Source organism: Somniosus microcephalus, chromosome 31 (genome assembly GCF_052327205.1).
Source record: "Somniosus microcephalus isolate GS21.2 chromosome 31, FLI_Smic_1.0, whole genome shotgun sequence".
Lineage (NCBI taxonomy): Eukaryota > Metazoa > Chordata > Chondrichthyes > Squaliformes > Somniosidae > Somniosus > Somniosus microcephalus.
In genome coordinates, this window is record NC_141017.1 from 34,403,596 (window position 1) to 34,423,807 (window position 20,212).

General features: G+C 47.9%; 1 protein-coding gene across 1 annotated transcript in view; it reads left to right on the forward strand.

Moving 5' to 3' along the window:
- Nucleotides 1-977: 977 nt before the first annotated feature.
- The window catches only part of LOC147097725 (noelin-2-like), a 421,183-nt gene continuing 401,948 nt past the window's right edge, over nt 978-20,212 (forward strand). The window contains exon 1 of the mRNA XM_085971765.1: nt 978-1,325. Coding sequence (XP_085827891.1) covers nt 1,269-1,325 — 57 coding nt within the window. The 5' untranslated portion in view covers nt 978-1,268. The remainder of the gene's footprint in view (nt 1,326-20,212) is intronic.

The following is a 20,212-nucleotide window of genomic DNA, read 5'->3' on the forward strand; positions in this document are numbered from 1 at the left end:
TTTATGTGTATCTGTGTGTGTGTGTGTGTGTGTGTGTGTGTGTGTATAAGCGTCTGTGTGTGCATTTGTACGTATCTATGTGTGTGTGCGTATCTGTGTATGCACCAGTGTCTGCCTGTGCTGTGTGTCTGGGTGTGTGTGTCTGTCTGTGTGTGTACGCATCTGTGTGCGTGCATGTGCATCTGTGTATGCACCTGTATACGTGTCTGTCTGTCTGTATGTGTCTATGTGTATCTGTGTATGTATATTTATCTGTGTGTCTGTCTGTGTGTGTATGCATATGTGTATCTGTGTATGTATATTTATCTGTGTGTCTGTCTGTGTGTGTGTATGCATATGTGTATATGTGTATGCGTCTGTGCATGCACCTGTGGGTCTGTGTTTGTGACTGTCTGTCTGTGGGTGTGTGTGTGTCTATCTGTGTGTGTCTGTCTGTCGGTGTGTGTTTGTCTAAGTGTCTGTCTGTGCGTGTCTGTCTGTATGTCTGTGTGTGTGTCTGGGTGTATGTCTGTGTGTGTGGCTGTTTGTCTGTGGGCGTGTGTTTGTCTGAGTGTCTGTCTGTGTTTGTCTGCATGTTGATCTATGTGTCTGTCTGTGCGTGTCTGTCTGTATGCCTGTGTGCGTGTCTGTGTGTATGTCTGTCTGTGTGTGTGTCTGTGTCGGTGCCTGTCTGTGTGTTTATCTGAGTGTCTGTCTGTGTATGTGTGTCTATCCGTGTGTGTGTCTGTCAGTGCGTGTCTGTGTATGTCTGTGTGTGTGTGCGTTTTAATTTGTGTCCCAGGGCCCTCACCTTAACATATTTGCTAAGTTGCTGAGCGGCACAGTATATTTGAAGAATTAACCAGAATCATTGGCTCCTGCTCTGTGTGTGTGTCTCTCTCTCTCTCTCTTTCCCTCTCTCTCTCTCTCTCTCTCTGTGCCAGGCTCTTCTCCTGCTGGAAGCTCAGTGTTACAGCTGCAGCTCTCCTCTTCCCAGCACTTCTGTATTAATATAAATATAGAGATAGATTTCCCTCCTTCTTTCGGTGCTATTTTATTTTCCAACCATCAGACACATTTCCCCCCCCCCTTTCTCTCACAATGGGGTTATGACTGAACCTTGCATCACTGATCAAATGATGTTTGTGGTTAACAGTACGGCAGCCTGCAGGGACAACTGGCTATAAATGCTGGATCAGATCTTCCTTTCAAAACAAAATACCATACCCTGAGATCAGAAGTGAAGAGGTGGCTGTCGATCTCTCCCTTCTTGCCTTTTTACGCAGAGAATGCATCCCTCGATCACCTTCTCTCTGTTCCTGCTACTCGCTCCAAACCCTTGTCAGGTACGTGCTTTCTATTTTTTTAAATTTACGATCGGATCTGAATAAGGCAGTAAAGGTTTGTCGAGGCTTTCCCTTGCTTGGGATGCACGGGACAGTGTTACTGAGCGTGCTCAGGAGGGGGACTGTTGGAGAAAAGACCCTCGTGGGCATCTTTCTGCATATATGTTTTTGTAGTTAATGTCTTGCCAGGGGTGCTTTAAATGGATAAGATGTGTTTGTTTTTTAAGCTTGTCATTGCTTATCATGTCAGTTGGAGGGTGAATGGTTTATTTCCCATAAACTCCAGGCATTGTGATCTTTCCAGCAAAGCACAGACTACAGCACAGCCACAGACCGAGCTACACCTGGTCCTAGAGGCATCTGCTTACCAGCCGACCAGGCTCACCCCTCACGATTATCCCTGCACTTGTACACACACTCACAATCCATCACGGACTTGCACGTGTGGAGATACATTCAAACACGGAGGTGTACAAAGGAGATTTGGCAGAATGTTGCCAGGGCTGGGGAATTTTAGCGATGAGGAAAGATTGGAGAGGCTGGGGTTTGTTTTCTTTGGAACAGAGGAGGCTGAGGGGAGATTTAATTGAGGTGTATAAAATTATGAGGGGCCTAGATAGAGTGGATAGGAAGGACCTATTTCCCTTACCAGAGAGGTCAATAACCAGGGGGCCGTAGATTTAAAGTAATTGGTCGAAGGATTAGAGGGGAGTTGAGCAGAACTTTCTTCACCCAGAGGGTGGTGGGGGTCTGGAACTCACTGCCTGCAAGGGTGGTCGAGGCAGAAACCCTCATCACATTTAAAAAGTACTTGGATATGCGCTTGAAGTGCCGTAACCTGCAGGGCTACGGATCAAGAGCTGGAGAGTGGGATTAGGCTGGATAGCTATTTGTCGGCCAGCACAGACACGATGGGCCGAATGGCCTCCTTCTGTGCCGTAAATTTCCATGATTTGCTGAATTCTTCTGGTTCAAACTACTGTGTGTGATGTCTGTTGTTCTTTGGAAAGACTCTTGGGTGAATCTCTTAAGCTTTATCTCTGTGTACAAAATATTGCGTACAGTCCTTGCGTGTAGGTTTACAGAATCCAAAGTCCTCCTGGACCTTCAACTGAGGAGTGCGGGGAGAAACAGGTTATTTCGATGACTGTCTCCATCTTCGTATAGGTTACTTTATTTGCGCTTTTAACCAATTCCTGAGATGAGTTGGCTGGCTTGTACGTTCGTTCGCTGAAAAAGCCTTGTTGAATATTCAAAGGAGGCACCTGAGAAGAGGCCTCACAGAGGTGCGATGATTAGCAGATGGTCTCCCTCTCTCTTAGGCAGTCCCTCGGAACCGAGGATGACTTGCTTCCACACTAAAAATGAGTCCTCAGGTGACTGATGAGTCCAATGCGGGACCAACAGTCTCTGTCACAGGTGGGGCAGACGGTGGTTGAAGGGGCGGGTGGGTGGGGTGCTTGGGTTGACGTGCGCCCCTTGCGCTGCTTGCGCTTGGCTTCCGGCGAAGAGACTCGAGGTGTTCGGCACCTTCCTGGGTGCTTCTCCTCCACTTTGTGAGGTCCTGGGCCAGGGATTCCCAGGTGTCGGTGGTGGGGATGTTGCACTTTTTCAAGGAGGCTTTGAGGGTGTCCTTGAAGCGTTTCCTCTGCCCACCTGGGGCTCTCTTGCCGTGTCGGAGCTCTGAGTAGAGCGCTTGTTTTGGAAAGCGGCACAGAGAAGGTGAACGCCAGCATTACTTCAAACAAAACCGTGAGTTGGTCGAAGGGGCCCCAGCTTCAAATTGGTGAAGGACAAATTTAGGAATTTCTTCACACAAGGAAGAGTTGCATTTGTACAGTGTCTCAGGATGTCCCAAAGCATTTCATAGCTATTGAGATACTTTTTGAAGTGTAGTCACTGTTGTAATGTAGGAAACACGGCAGTCAATTTATGCACAGCAAGCTCCCGCAGACAGCAACGTGATAATGACCAGATCATCTGTTTTTTAGTGATGTTGGTTGAGGGATAAATATTGGCCCAGGACACCGGGGCGAACTCCCCCTGATCTACTTCGAATTGTGTCTTACCTAAAAGAGCAGACGGAGCCTCAGTTTAGCATCTCATCTGAAAGACGGCAGTGCAGCACTCCCTCAGCGCTGCACCGGGAGTGTCGGCCTAGGTTTTCCTGCTCAAGTCACTGGAGTGGGGACTTGAACCCGCGACCTTCTGACTCAGAGGTGAGAGTGTCACGGTTGACACCCGGTTGTTCTATCATCCAATCAGGATTCTGATGAGTAGTTTTGGGTAATGGAGCAATGGACTACGGCCCAGAAGAAGCAAGTAAATGAACTGTTTGGCAATAATTCATGCTGCATCATACATTATCTTCGATTGCAGCGTGAACGCTTCCAGACAGCCAGCACCACGGTTCTCAGAAGGCTCAGGTACTCTCCAATACCACGCCAACGTACACAAGCTGCCACTTCCTTTCATTGACCTCCGTTGCGTAACCTTGACTAAGGTTACCTTAGGAATTATTAGGAAGAAGATTTGCTGACAGGGAACATTCCTTGGCTCCTATCAACGTGTTGTAATCCAGTAATCTCCCCCCTACTGTAGTTTAAGGTCCTTCAGTACTGCACTGTCGGAGGTGCCATCTTTCAGATGAGATGTTAAACCCTCTCAGGTGGATGTAAAAGATTTAATTAAGAGCAGGGGAGTTCTCCCTGGAATCCTGTCCCTCAACCAACATCACTAAAAACAGATTATCTGGTCATTATCTCGTTGCTGTTTGTGGGAGCTTGCTGTGCGCAAATTGGCTACCGCGTTTCCCACATTACAACAGTGACTACACTTCAAAAAGTACTTCATTGACTGTAAAGCACATTGGGACGTCCTGAGGTCGTGAAAGGAGCTTTAGAAATGTAAGTCTTTCTTTCTTTTCTAACTCTGCTTCCCAATTCATCAGAGTACTCATTTAGCCAAAAGGGCAGAATTCATTAAATGTGTTAGACATGGACTGGGATAATGATTATAACCAGTTATTTGATTATAAGTTCTTTCTTTCTTCTTAACACTTGCAATGTTGTGCCTTTAACTGGCTACCATAATAAATTGAAAATTGATTGCTAATTTTTATTATTCCCAAAAGCCAGACCTTTGAAATACCTCGAGGAACAGCACCTCATCTTCCGATTAGGCACTCTGCAGCCTTCCGGTCTCAATATCGAGTTCAACAATTTCAGATCATAACCTCGGCCCCCATTTCATTTTCACTTATATTTTTCCACTCCTTTCCTTTCCCCCCCCCCTTTCCTTTTGTTTCTCTCTCACACCTGGCAGCTATCTTTTGCCCTGCCAGTACACTTTACACCTAATCACAGCCTATTACCATCTCGTCTAGCTTCTAATCCCTTTTACTTCTTTTGGTTCTTTTATTCTTTTGTCCGATCGCAGCCCTGCCTTCGATCTAGTTCCTTTTCTCTCCAGTTTTGAAGAAGGGTCAAACCCGAAACGTCAACTCAAATTTCTCTCCACGGATGTTGCCTGACTTGCAGAGTTTTTCCAGCATTTTCTGTTGTTACTTTGAAATAAGATACATGTTTATGCACATTATTTGTACATTAATACAAGAATTTTTTTTTATTCGTTTATGAGACGTGGGCGTTGCTGCCAAGACCCAGCATTTATTGCCCATCCCTAATTGCCCTCGAGAGAAGGTGGTGGTGAGCCGCCTTCTTGAACTGCTGCAGGCTGGGTGGTGAAGGTATGGTAGCATAGTGGTAATATCACTGGACTAGTAATGTTCTGGGAGGGGGGGGCCATGAGTTCAAATCCCACCACGACAGCTGGGGAATTTAAATTCAGTTAATTAAATAAATCTGGAATAAAAAGCTAGTATCAATAATGGTAACCTTGAAACTATTGGATTGCCATAAAAACCCATTTGGTTCACTATTGCCCTTTAGGGAAGGAAATCTGCTGTCTTTACCCGGTCTGGCCTATATGTGACTCCAGACCCACAGCAATGTGGTTGACTCTTAACTGCTCCTCTGAAATGGCCTAACAAGACACTCAGTTGTAACAAACTGCTATGAAACACAATATTGTGATAGGACTTAGGTTCTCCATTCCCCTGAACTTTTTCCACATGGTATGTTCCCATTCTCAAGTAGATCATCTCGGGGAGACACCAAGTGAAAGCAAGACGAAAAAAGGGGGATAAAGAAAAGTCGACCTATGGCAACCTCGTGCATCTCTTAGTGGCTAATTCTTTTTGAAACCTTTACTTTGTGCCCAGCAAGGTGAGGGTTGTTACTGCTGGTGTTTGATGGCTTCCCTCGTTAGGCACCCAGTGTCAACATCAAGGACTTGGTTCGACGCAGAGTGAAGCTCCTGCCACTAAAACAAAGTGGCTCAACCCCCACCTCAGAATATCACCCCACACTGGCCCAAATTGCCCATCTCCCACACCAGCCGAAAAAGATTTACAGGGATGATGCCAGAACTGAGAGGTTATACCTCTCAGGAAAAATTGCACAGGCTAGGGCTCTTTTCTCTACTAAAGAGAAGGCTGAGGGGTGACCTCATAGAGGTCTCTAAAATGATGAATGCAGTTGTACAGGGCCTTGGTGAGACCACACCTTGAGTATTGTGTGCAGTTTTGGTCGCGTTATCTGAGGAAGGATGTTCTTGCCATGGAGGGAGTGCAGCGAAGATTCACCAGACTGACACCTGGGATAGCAGGAATGACGTATGAAGAGAGATTGGGTCGATTGGGCTTATACTCGCTAGAGTTTAGAAGAATGAGAGGGGATCTCATTGAAACTTATAAAATTCTAACAGGACTAGACAGACTTGATGCAGGAAGGATGTTCCCGATGGCGGGGGAGTCCAGAACCGGGGGTCACAGTCTAAGGATAAGGGGTAAGCCATTTAGGACAGCGATGAGGAGGAATTTCTTTACCCAGAGAGTGGTGAACCTGTGGAATTCTCTACCACAGAAGGCAGTTGAGGCCAATCATTAAATATATTCAAGAAGGAGTTGGATATATTTCTTAAGGCTAAAGGGATCAAGGGATAAGGGGAGAAGGCAGGAACAGGGTACTGAATTTGGATGATCAGCCATGATCTCATTAAATGGCGGAACAGGCTCGAGGGGCCGAATGGCCTACTCCTGCTCCTATCTTCATTGTTTCTATGTTTCTATGATAGGGTAGATGTAGAGAAGATGTCTCTACTTGTGGGGGAGACCAGAACTAGAGGCCATTAATGCTCTCTTTAAGCTATGTGGCCACGCAGCGCTCTGCAGTTCCCGCACAGCCGGCTCACCGGCTTTTAAATGGGGCAAACTGCGCACGCACGTATCTTGAATGGGCCACGTAGCCCCTTAAAGGGGCCGTGCACCCAAAAAAGAATTAAAGGGAATATTGGGAGGTCATCAATATAAGACGGTCACTAATAAATCCAATGGGGAATTCAGGAGAAACTCCTTTGCCCAGAGAGTGGTGAGAATGTGGAACTCGCTACCACAGGGAGTGGTTGAGGCGAATAGCGTAGATTAATTTAAGGGGAAGCTTGATAAATACATGAGGGAGAAAGAAATAGGTTATGTTGATGGGGTGAGATGAAGTAGAGTGGGAGGAGGCTGGTGTGGAGCATAAACACCGGCACGGACCAGTTGGGCCGAATGGCTTGTTTCTGTGTGTACATTCTGTGTCATTCTCTAGATTAGGGAACACAGACAGGAAAACCCAGTGCGGAGTGTTTCCATCTTTGAAGAAAATGAAAACTAAAGGATTTATTTCCATTCGCTGTCACGAATTAGCTTGAGCATAGTTCCACTTAAAATAGATGCTGATTGACGTAAGAAAACTACTAGGCACTTGGTCAGAGTATTAAACAAGGCTTTAATCGACTGTTTCACAACATGGAAGTCTAGTTATCCTTCACTAGTTCCTGTTTACAAAATGTCCCTGAGCAAGCTGGACCCGTGCCCGAGTATTTATACTCTCCCTGGACAGCGCCACCAGCAGGCCGCCCAGTATATTTCATAAGTCCTTTCTACATGAATGGCACGATTTATGTAATTGAATCTGGACATGCGCCGCGTGACGTGGTGACCCAACCATTTGATGAGCAGCGGTGTCTCGACGATCCAAGGGGTTGTTACTTGATGCCTCAGGCGCAAGTGTTAACTTGGCTCAGTTGATATCATTATGGCTTCTGAGTCAGAAGGTTGTGAGTTTGCGCCCCAATTCCGGGACTTTACTGCAGAACTCAGGAGAGAACGGCATTGTTACAGGCACAATTTTTGGATGAGATGTGAGACCAAGGACCCGTCTGCATTCTTAGATGGATGTGAAAGATCCCGCCATTTATATCGCGCCTTTAACATCGTGAAACTTCCCAAGGGGCTTCACAGGAGCGATTATCAAACAAAATTTGACACCGAGCCACATAAGGAGATATTAGGACAGGCGACCAAAAGCTTGGTCAATGAGGTAAGTTTTAAGGAGCGTCTTAAAGGAGGAGAGAGGCGGAGAGGTTTAGGGAGGGAATTCCAGAGCTTGAGGCCCAGGCAGCTGAAGGCACGGCCGCCAATGGTGGAGCGATGGAAATCGGGGCAGTGCAAGAGGCCAGAATCAGAGGAGCTCAGAGATCTCTGGCAAACATGTCGCCCTCTAGGGTAAACTGTTGGGCAACAATTCGCATTGTTTATCCTCGCAGGAGACGGTTGTGAGGTGAGCAATAATGTGATGATGCCGAGGATTCTGCCAACACAGTGGCTTCACTGTAGGGGCAGTGTTAAAATGCGAGCTGCTGGGAGAGCCGTTAGCTGACTGGCAGGCAGGAAGTAGGCTGTCCTGTTGAAAGAGTGCCGCAGGCAAAACTCGCACAGGTCCTCTAGTTTAGAAACATAGAAGAAACATAGAAGAAAGGAGCAGGAGTCGGCCATTCGGCCCCTCGAGCCTGCTCCGCCATTTAATGAGATCATGGCTGATCATCCAAATTCAGTATCCTGTCCCTGCTTTCTCCCCATATCCCTTGATCCCTATAGAAGTTTGGTGTGAAGAAGTTAAGATAAATCTTATCTGCACCTGGTGTTGTGCTTTGAAAGTTTTCCAGCAGCCATTCTGTGGTGTGGTGAGATCATGGCAGGTTGGATTCATTGCCAAAGTGCATCGGCACTCGAAGATGTGTGATTGTTAGATTCTGAATCTAATACTTATTGGGTGACAGGAATCTTGCCATTCATGTGGAAATGACTTATGAAATAATACTGGGCGGCCTGCTGGTGGCGCTGTCCAGGGAGAGTATAAATACTCGGGCACGGGCCCAGCTTGCTCAGGACATTATTTTACAGGAACTAGTGAAGGACACAACTAGACCTCCATGTTGTAAAACAGTTGATTAAAGCTTTGTTTAATGCTTAGACCAAGCGCCTAATAGTTTTCTTACGTCATTGGGAGTAACTTCGACTTTGGACGATACTACATAGTGGGCAGTATGGGCTCGTTCACCCACTAAGCATCTCTCCTGATTGTTGTCTCAATTAATAGCGCATGTTTCAAACTACAGTAAACTCTTGCTTAAACGGCACTTAATCATCCAGAATACTTTAATAACCGGTGTCATAAATCTCATCATCGAGAAACTACCTATGAAATAACACTGGACGGCCAGCTGGTGGCGCCATCCAAGGAGTATAAATACTCGGGCGTCGGCCCCAGCTTGCCAGGGACATTTTGTAAAGACAAGGAGCTAGTGAAGTACAACTAGACCTCCATGTTCTGAAACAAGTTGATTAAAGCCTTGCTTTATGTGCAAACCAAGTGCGTAGTGAGTTTTATTACGTCAACCGGCAAAATAGATAACCAGTAATCTTGCTGAATCCATCCAGCACTCGTTTTGCCGAGTCCGAGTCTCCCGCGGTGGCCGAGTTAGTCAGTGGTTTTTGTAGTGTATGTACCCGTCTACCTTTAAGGGAACTATTGAATGTAACCGTTCACCTTTAAGGGAACTACTTTAGGTGTGGCACTATTTGTTTGGCTTCTGTATACTGTAATACCGATAGTGACCACACCAGTATATAAGTGTTGTAGCAGGATTTCTGGGGCAGATTCGCCCGGACCTTGGAATAGTAAAGACCTGTTTTGTTTGTTACTTCTGAAGTCTGTGTATTTATTAACTGCACAACCCACAGACTTTACAGTGGCGACGAGTCCGATCGTACCCTGCGGCAAGATTACCAAAGCAAGAAGAGCGTCGAAGAGAGGCAACCGCCCTCGTCGTGCTGCTGGAAGAAAACACGAGGCTGCAGCAGGAGAAAGGTGGAGGACTTTAGCAACAAAAGCTTCCATTAGCAACAGGCACTGACTACCCTTCTACCACGGTGCGGAGTGAGCCGATCAGCAGGGAACAAGGCGGCCGAAGAGACTGTGAGTAGGGGAAGGTGTAGAAGTATCCGGAGGATAAGGGCAGAGCACTCGACCTCAGTCGAGGGGGAGCTGTGCCGGCCAAAAGTCGGGTCCAACGGCGTCGGGTGACAGCCGGACCGCGATCGGCGGGAAAAATCCGGGCAGCGACCGCAGCCACGAAGCGCTGAGCCTGCAAGTAGGCGCGGGAAGAGAAACCCTGCCGCAGCCGGGGAGGGAAACACCGGTCTGCGAGAGGGCTGGGGAGGCGAACGGGAACCGTGCGGGTGAGAGCCGGGTGCGGAGAGAGAGACTGCGAGGAGCCAGTCCAGCGGCTGAGCTGTCCTCCACCAACGGGGTACTCAGAGCCGGCAAAACCGAACGTGCGGGAGTGGGTGAGAGACACAGCCGAAAACGGGGTGAGAGACTGCGCGAGAGCCAGTCCAGCGGCTGAACTGTTCTCCACCAACGAGGTACCCAGGGCCGGTAGCACCGAACGTGCGGGTGAGAGAGCGACAGAGCCGGGTACGGAGAGAGAGACTGCGCGAGAGCCAGTCCAGCGGCTGAACTGTCCTCCGTTAACGGGGTGTACCCAGCGCCGGTAGAGCCGTGCGGGCGGGAGGAAAAGACATAGCCGAGTAAGGGGAGCTGTGCGGAAGCCAGCCAGCGGCTGAACCTGTCCGCTGTGGGGGAAGCGTACCCCTTCCACCGGGACGAAACGCGGGAAGCCGCCATTAGGCGGAGAAGACGCCAGAAGCGGGAAACCGCCATTGAAGTGGGCGGGGCGAGAAAGGAAGAGCGGGAAACCGCCATTTTCGCAGGAAAACCGCCATCTTAGAAACAAACAAATAAATAAGAATACTTAAAGAAATACTGGTGCTGCTCCCAAGGGAAGAAAAATGCCTAAGCGAGGGAATATTAACGACTTTAATTCTGAAATAGAAGACTGGGCCACGTACGTGGAACGCATCGAGATCTATTGTGAAGCCAACAAAATAGAGGAAGACGACAAGGCGATAACATTGTTAAACTCGATGGGCGCAAAGACATACGGGCTCTTGAAGGATTTACTAGCACCAGCTAAACCGGCGGATCAGTCTTTCGAAGAGATTGTGGTTGTTCTGAAGGACCACTTGAACCCCACACCGTTGATGTTGGCTGAACGATTCAAATTCTATGCAAGAACGCAACGGAAAGACGAAAACAACGCAGAATACTTGGTCGAACTGCGTAGGCTAGCGAAATACTGCCAGTTCGGAGGGAATCTGACAGAGGCACTGCGAGACAAGTTCGTAGGTGGATTGTCCAAGGAAGGGACGCAAAAGCGCCTACTAGAAGAGAACGACCTTACACTTGACAGGGCTGTCCTTATAGCCGCATCACACGAAGCCGCAGCGAAAGGAACAGCGGAAATGCAACTAAAGGCGGCGGCGCTCGGGGTGGACCAAATTACCTCGAGTACAACAAAATGCTATCGTTGTGGGAAGACAACACACGACCAGAATCAATGCTGGTTTAAGAACCAAGAATGTAGGAAATGTGGCAAACTGGGTCACATCGCTAAGGTATGCCGGTCAGGGAAGAAGACCAACAACCAAAGGAAGCCATCACAAGAAAAGTACAACAAGGTATACAAGGGGGCTGAGAAGAGTTCAGACGAACAGAATCCAGACTCAGATCCAAACGGCCAGGAGCTGGGTAGTCTGAGTATCCACCATGTGAGTAAGGAAGCTGACCTACAAACTATCTGGGTCATGCTAAAAATAGCTGGAGTCCAAGTGAAAATGGAGTTGGACACTGGATCAGCTGTATCAGTCATAAATCGAGGGGATTACCACCGGCTATTCTCACACATACCCTTAAGAGATACCAAGTTCGTATTGCAGACATACACGGGGCATAAAGTATACCCCATGGGAAAAATAAGAGTCAAGGTGAGAGATAGGGGTAAAGAACACCCAAGAATGAACTTGTATGTACTACATGAGGGAGGACCACCACTTCTAGGATGGGAGTGGATCAAGAAAATAGACATGGAATGGCACTACCAACAAGCAATGACGAGTGAGGACTCGGTGCAGACAAGCAGTTCAGACTCTGAGCCGGAAGACGATAAGTCCAGCCCACGTATGAAAAACAAGGTTAACATGAACTCACTGACTAAGGTTGGAAAAACGATGGCGTGCATAAAGACAGAGAATTCTGAGTCTGTTCAAGTCACAGACATATGCATTACGGAGGAACACCGAGCTCGAACTCAACGTTATTTCAAAGTACGACAACAATTCGAACAATTAAGTTACCGTCTCGTACAGGAGATGAAAACAATGAAAAAGTTCTATGACACCGAATGGGAGAGTCTGGAAAGACAACAGAACCTGCTGGCTCAAGCAGAGAGCGACCATAGAGCCATCGTGACCAATTACCGATCACACCTCCCTTATGATGTTCAGGAGTTAGAATATTTGCATGATCTAGAGATACAGCATAAAGGCAAACCACGCTACACTGAGGATTTTGTTCTGCAATTGGAGACGGAGCTAGTGCAGGCAAGGTTAAGAGAAGCTGAATCGCAGTGTGCACTTAAAGAGATGCAGAAAAAAATCTTGGACATGGAAAAGAGAAACGCTTCTTTACCTGATGTGAATAATGTGGCCATGTTGCAAGAGGAGCTTATCACTCAGTTAAATGAAAATAAAGGGAAAATGACTGAGATAGACTGCAAGAATAAAGAAGATTTGATGGCAGTGAGACTTCAAGAGGCAGATAGCATAGCAGCCTTGGCTGAACTCCAACAGGAAATTGCGAAAGAAGCAAATGAAGAGGAATCTTCAGGAAGCTGGGATTTTATTCCAGTTCTTCTCTACGACTCCTTACAAGCAGAGTGTGAGAAGTGGAAAGAACAGTATGAACAGGCCCAGGCTACAATTCTGGAGGGGATTAACTCGGCAACCTCCGAAAAGCTAGTTTCAGTAGAAGCATATGAACAACTAAAGGTTGAACATGAGCAAGAAGTCCAAAGGCTGCAGGAAATTCTTGATGAGCTCAAGGCCAAGACAGACTCATCGGTAGAAGTTCCATCCATAGATGAGAATTTAGCGGTGAAAGACATGGCAGAACATGAAAGACAAGATGTCCAAGAACTCATAAAAATATTGGAGGAAACCCAAGACAAATATGAGGCGGCAATGACCGAGGTTCAACGGCTTGAAGAGCAGAGTCAACTGGGAATCCTTTCAGTGGAAGGGAAGGAAACTGTAAGAAACACAGAGACTGTAAGAATGGGCTCTGAACATGAGCTTGGGAGCATCAAGGCGCAACTTCTTCGAGCGCTTGAAACCAAAGTACAAGAGGAAAGGAAGGTGAAAGCATTGGAGGGAAAGGTGGATGAAATGGTGAAGACTCTGATCCACAGAGTCCCCGCGGAAGAGTTAACGGTCAGCCAACTCCTTCACATGCTGAGAGACAAGACTCCACAATGGGAACACGAGCTTCAATCTGCAAAGGGAAGGAATTCGGAGCTCCCAAAAGTTACAGAAATAACTGAGGTGGCAACACAGATTTTGTGTTACAGTTTACTCTATGAAGAGTTCGTTGAATCACGTCAATGTGAACAGAAGAATGTTGAAACAGCTGCTTCAGTAGAAGGATTAAATAGCCTGATACCGCAATCCCCGGTGGAAGGGAAGGTATTGAACTCACAAATGAGGTCAGTAGTGAAGGAATGGCAGACAACCCAGGAAGAGCGGGATGAATATGAATGCATGAAGAAGTCTTTTCAAGAAAGATGTCTAGGGAAGGAACCACCGTCAGCTAACGTCCAGACGGGTGAGGAGGAAGAAGAAGGCTCTCTCGCTGGCCTAACTCAGGACGAACCCGAATATTACCATGACCTGTTGAGTGACACTGAATATTACGAGGATGTGGTCTGCCCAGCTTGTGATGAAAACTCCCAAAGTGCTGAAATCCGGAGGAAGCACTTAAGGTCTAAGGAACATAGAGAGTTGGTGGCGCTACAGCTGGCAGCCGAGAAAGGAGCTCCGAGAGTTTCAAAAAGGCAGAAAAGAAAAAGAAGAAGCAGAAGATAATAACTGTCTAAAATATTAGCACTTCTACCATCTCAGGCGGAACACTACGAAAGGAGCTAAATTAGTTGAAAAACTGGAAAATGTCAAGACAGCCAGTTGGTTGTAAAAGTCTGCACTGCTGGTTCAACAGGACGAAAGTTCAAGCTGCTACGTCAAGAAAAAGGCAATGGAGGAGTCACACTAGCCAGGTGAACCGGCTACCCCAAAGAAATGTTGTTCGGAACGAGTCAAGATCAGAGACTGAATCTATGAACTGTTTCCGCAGAGACGGAACCTGTGAACTGTTTCCACCGAGATTATATTTGTAAATTGTTTTATATGACATTGACTCCGCCGAGATTATAGCTGTAATTTGTTTTATAGGAAGTTGAAGATATGTATGTTTAACGGGGACTCTGTAAGTAATAAGCTAAAAAGGGAGGATTGTAGTGTATGTACCCGTCTACCTTTAAGGGAACTGTTGAATGTAACCGTTCACCTTTAAGGGAACTACTTTAGGTGTGGCACTATTTGTTTGGCTTCTGTATACTGTAATACCGATAGTGACCACACCAGTATATAAGTGTTGTAGCAGGATTTCTGGGGCAGATTCGCCCGGACCTTCGAATAGTAAAGACCTGTTTTGTTTGTTACTTCTGAAGTCTGTGTATTTATTAACTGCACAACCCACAGCCTTTACAGTTTTTATTTTTGTTTGTGTTAAAAATTCCCTTGGTAGGTATACCTCTCTGTTATCCAGAATTTTTCATCCACCGGCACCATCCTGGTCCCGTAGGTGCCGGAGAAGAACGAGTTTACTGTATCTTCTAAAGTCAAAATTACCCCACTGACTTCAGCACTGAACCGGTTACTTATCCGAGGTAGGATTTAATTGTGTCAGTACACTGGCCGCCCAGCCAGCAAAGCCTTTGACAGGGCCTGTACAGGGTTATCCACGCCAAGAGCAGCCAAGTCAACCTGTGTGGCTGACGGAATGCCGGCCGTAGTATCTGCAGGACGAGGCAGGGCGATCGGTCGCTTTTAACAGGCGTGTAACATTTGCAATCCTCCAGTCCGCTGGCCCCGCTCCCATATCCAAGGAGGATAGAAAGATTGTGGCCAGAGCCTCCGACCATTTCCACCCGTACTTCCCTCGGCGGCCTAGGATGCATCCCATCCGGACCGGGTGACTTTTCTACTTTGAGTGCCGCCAACCTTTTAAGCAGCTCTTCTTCATCTATTTTTATTACATCCGATTTCTCGACGCACCTCCTCCTTTACTGTGACAATGGCAGCATCCTCTTCTCTCGTGACGACAGATGCAAAGTCCTCATTTAGGACCTCAGCCACGCCCTCTGTCCCCCACAAGACGATCTCCTTTTTGGTCTCTAATCGGCCTGGATCACGGTAAAAGTCATGCAAAAAGTGCCTGAAATCTAAATGGAGTGGAGACCTTGCTAATGGCTAGCCTCACGCTTGCTGATGATCAGTCCTTCAAAACAGACAACAAAAGTAAGTTCTACACAAGAGTCGCTTACATAGAAACATAGAAACATAGAAGATAGGAGCAGGAGTCGGCCATTCGGCCCCTCGAGCCTGCTCCGCCATTCAATGAGATCATGGCTGATCATCCAAATTCAGTACCCTGTCCCTGCTTTCTCCCCATACCCCTTGATCCCCTTAGCCTTAAGAAATATATCTAACTCCTTCTTGAATATATTTAATGAATTGGCCTCTACTGCCTTCTGTGGTAGAGAATTCCACAGGCTCACCACTCTCTGGGTGAAGAAATTCCTCCTCATCTCAGTCCTAAATGGCTTACCCCTTATCTTTAGACAGTGACCCCTGGTTCTGGACTCCCCCACCATCGGGAACATCCTTCCTGCATCTAGTTTATCTAGTCCTGTTAGAATTTTATAAGTTTCAATGAGATCCCCTCTCATTCTTCTAAACTCCAGCGAGTATAAGCCCAATCGACCCAATCTCTCCTCATCCGTCATTCCTGCCATCCCAGGTATCAGTCTGGTGAATCTTCGCTGCACTCCTTCCATGGCAAGAACATCCTTCCTCAGATAAGGTGACCAAAACTGCACACAATACTCAAGGTGTGGTCTCACCAAGGCCCTGTACAACTGCAGCAAGACATCCTTGCTCCTGTGCTCGAATCCTCTCGCTATGAAGGCCAACATACCATTTGCCTTCTTAACCACCTGCTGCAACTGCATGCTTACCTTCAACGACTGGTGCACAAGGACACCCAGGTCTCGTTGTACTTCCCCTTCTCCCAATCTATTGCCGTTCAGATAATAATCTGCCTTCCTGTTTTTGCCACCAAAGTGGATAACCTCGCATTTATCCACATTATACTGCATCTGCCATGCATCTGCCCAATCACCAAACCTGTCCAAATCATACTGGAGTTTCTCGGCATACTGGAGCTTAACTGCGGGAGAACTGTCTTGAGTTTCACTGGGTTAGTGTGTTCCTCATTTTTCAAAAGGACCGCAAGTGTGCTAATCTCTGACAGGACCGATGATAGCTTGACACTAGGAGAATGAATCCTGGTCACAGCTACTGCTGTGCGAGTCTAGTTCACTCAGTCAGATCTCCTCAGTCCAGTCACCCTTTCTTTTTGTGTTATTTCTCTTTTCCATCCCTCGGATTTTCTCCCTGACACTGAGGCAGCCTCACAGCTTAGAGACATTCAAGCTTGTACGGTCTAAAAAGAGAGCTGTCTCTCTCTGAGATATAAAAATATTGAACTGTGTGGTGAAATAAACCCAGAATGTTACTTTAAGGCAAACTGAACGAGTACGAATCAAGGACATTTAATTTTAAATTATTGGCAAGTAAATTTCGAAACAGAAATTGGGAAGCACGGTTTTATTTTGCTGATCAGTGTTTGGAATAATCTCCTAGCTAGGGCTGTACTCATTGAAGATATTTGGGCCTTTCAAAATGCAATGGGATGCTAAATAGGATCCTGGAGCGTTCAATGGGCCGAGTGGCCTTTTCTCACCTTTGACTCTACTTAGGCATTGACATGGGCAGGATTTTCATTGGGCCGTGGAGGCGGGATTGGAGGCGTGTGGGGGGGTTAAAATCACGAAATCGGGGGGCACGAACCCATCCCACCCCCATCCCGCCTCCATGCCAGTTTCAAAGGAGACGGGTACCCGACCTGTGCTGGGAGCCGCCTCCCCGAGGCGGGAAGGGGATTAGTGCCAATTAAGTGCCTGTTAACAGGTAGTTAACAGGCAGTTTTTAGCCTAATCCCTATTTTCATTGGTGAAGTGTGGGATTCCCGACGGCTCCAAACCACACCAAGTTAGCGAGGCGGGCCGTCGGGCTGACGGGCTTGGAGGGTTCGAGATGTCCGGTGTTCAGGTGAGTGATGGGTGCATGAGTGCAGAGGTAAGTGTGTTTGGTGTGTGTAAAGTGTTTACAGAAGTTTTACATACCTTTACTTACCTTTACAGCCTTCCTTCTTTCAGGTCTCGGGAGTCCCTCATCTCACCGGCACAGAAAGCAGAATGGCCACCAGCTGTCAAAAGTTCCAGCATTCAGCTTTCTGTTCCGGGGAGATCTCTAAATCATCCTGAGAGGAAGGAATTAACCTGGAGTACAGATTGTCAGTGTTTGACAGCTTCAAAGAGCTGTCAAATGCTGATATTTCATCTGTCAAAAGGTCTTGACAGATGAAATATCAATCTGTGATGTCACCTGTTGCTGGGTGGCCCTTAATTGGCCTGCTGAGCCCGCTGGGTGGGCTCAACAAGGTCAATCAAGTCAAAATCGCATGGGTTGGCCACAACTCGATGGAGGCGGGACTACAATACCGAAAGTTGTAATCCCGCCTCCTACCCGACTCCTCAATGAAAATCCTGCCCAGTGTGTCTCTTGGTATAACTGAACATACTGGTGCAGTAGGCGTTACATACCTCGGGATTTTGTGTGGTCACTGTAAGGGGTGGTCTGGTATGGGGACACTGGGTCCACCCTTTCGCTTCTCGGGGACTGATTGGATTGGCTCAGCGTCATTTATGAGAATTTTTAAAAGATTTAATATTCCTTAAAAGAACGTATACCGCGCCTTTCACAGCCTCAGGACGTCCCAAAGCGCTTTACAGCCAATGAAGTACTTTTTTGAAGTGTAGTCACTGTTGTAATGTAGGAAACGTGGCAGCCAATTTGCGCACAGCAAGCTCCCACAAACAGCAATGTGATGATGACCAGATCATCTGTTTTTGTGTTGTTGATTGAGGGATAAATATTGACCTTGTAAGCCAAGGAAAACTCCCCCTGCTCTTCTTTGAAATAGTGCCACAGGATCTTTTACGTCCACCTGAGAAAGCAGACGGGGCCTCGGTGTAATGTCTAATCCAAAAGATGACCCCTCCGACAGTGCAGCGCTCCCTCAATACTGCCCCTCCAACAGTGCGGTGCTCCCTCAGTACTGCCCCTCCGACAGTGCGGCGCTCCCTCAGTACTGCCCCTCCGACAGTGCGGCGCTTCCTCAGTACTGCCCCTCTGACAGTGTGGCGCTCCCTCAGTACTGCCCCTCCGACAGTGTGGAGCTCGCTCAGTACTGCCCCACCGACAGTGCAGCACTCCCTCAGTACTGCCCCTCCGACAGTGCGGCACTCCGTCAGTACTGCCCCTCCGACAGTGCAGCACTCCCTCAGTACTGCCCCTCCGACAATACAGTGCTCCCTCAGTACTGCCTCTTCGACAGTGCTGCGCTCCCTCAGTACTGCCCCTCCGACAGTGCGGCGCTTCCTCAGTACTGCCCCTCTGACAGTGCAGCACTCCCTCGGTACTGCCCCTCCGACAATGCGGCGCTCTCTCAGTACTGCCCCTCCGACAGTACTGCCCCTCCGACAGTGTAGAGCTCCCTCAGTACTGCCCCTCCGACAGTGCAGCACTCCCTCAGTACTGCCCCTCCGACAGTGCGGCACTCCGTCAGTACTGCCCCTCCGACAGTGCAGCGCTCCCTCAGTACTGCCCCTCCGACAGTGCGGCGCTCCCTCAGTACTGCCCCTCCGACAGTGCGGCACTTCCTCAGTACTGCCCCTCCGCCAGTGCGGCGCTCCCTCAGTACTGCCCCTCCAACAGTGCAGCGTTCCCTCAGTACTGCCCCTCCGACAGTGCAGTGCTCCCTCAGTACTGCCCCTCCGACAGTGCGGCGCTCCCTCAGTACTGCCCCTCCGACAGTGTGGCGCTCCCTCAGTACTGCCCCTCCGACAGTGCAGGTGGAGGGGGGGTTGTGGGGCTGGAGGAGATTACAGAGATAAGGAGGGACGAGGCCATGGATTGATTTGAAAACAAGTATGAGAATTTTAAAATTGAGGCGTCGCTTAACCGGGAGCCAATGTAGGTCAATGAGCACAGGGGAGCTGGGTAATGATCGCCCTTCCGCTTAAAGGCTGTAATTGTCCTTGTTGGGTTTGGTGCCAGATTGAGCTGTTCTATGTTGCTATAGGAAATTAATAACAATCTCTCTGTGCGAGAACTCTTCTTGGACCAATACATCTCCATGCTTGGACCGTGGGTTGCCAGCGTCCCACCGCGTGAGATATAAAATCTCTGTGTGTGGCTCTTAATCCTGACTGTTCCAAGTTCACCTGCATTGATTTATGTGGCTCCTTGATATTTTTAAGTGGGATTATTAAGGTCGCTGCTGGACTGTCTCTGCTCTTCCTCGGCCATGGAACTGGGAGATGTTATTTATTGCAGAGAAAGGTGGGAAATTGCGACGATATCAACCTTGAATCCAGCATTCTGTTGTCAGAGGGTCAATGCATAACAACCCGTGTATCTATCCAAACAACGTTGCATCAAGTGAGAATGATTCCAGCTCTTAAAAGCATAAAGAAGTGATGCTATCAATACATCAAACACGGGATACTTTTTGTCTTTTCAAAATTCGCCCCAACTTTCCTGAAAGCTCTGACACATTGGATAAAGTTCCGCATCTGCCATCCATTCCCCTCTTACACTGCCATCCATTCCCCTCTTTCACTGCCATCCATTCCCCTCTTTCACTGCCATCCATTCCCCTCTTTCACTGCCATCCATTCCCCCTCTTACACTGCCATCCATTCCCTCTTTCACTGCCATCCATTCCTCCTCTTTCACTGCCATCCATTCCCTCTTGCACTGTCATCCATTCCCCTCTTTCACTGCCATCCATTCCCTCTTTCACTGCCATCCATTCCTCCTCTTTCACTGCCATCCATTCCCTCTTGCACTGTCATCCATTCCCCTCTTTCACTGCCATCCATTCCCTCTTTCACTGCCATCCATTCCTCCTCTTTCACTGCCATCCATTCCCTCTTGCACTGTCATCCATTCCCCTCTTTCACTGCGATCCATTCCCCTCTTACACTGCCATCCATTCCTCTCTTTCACTGCCATCCAT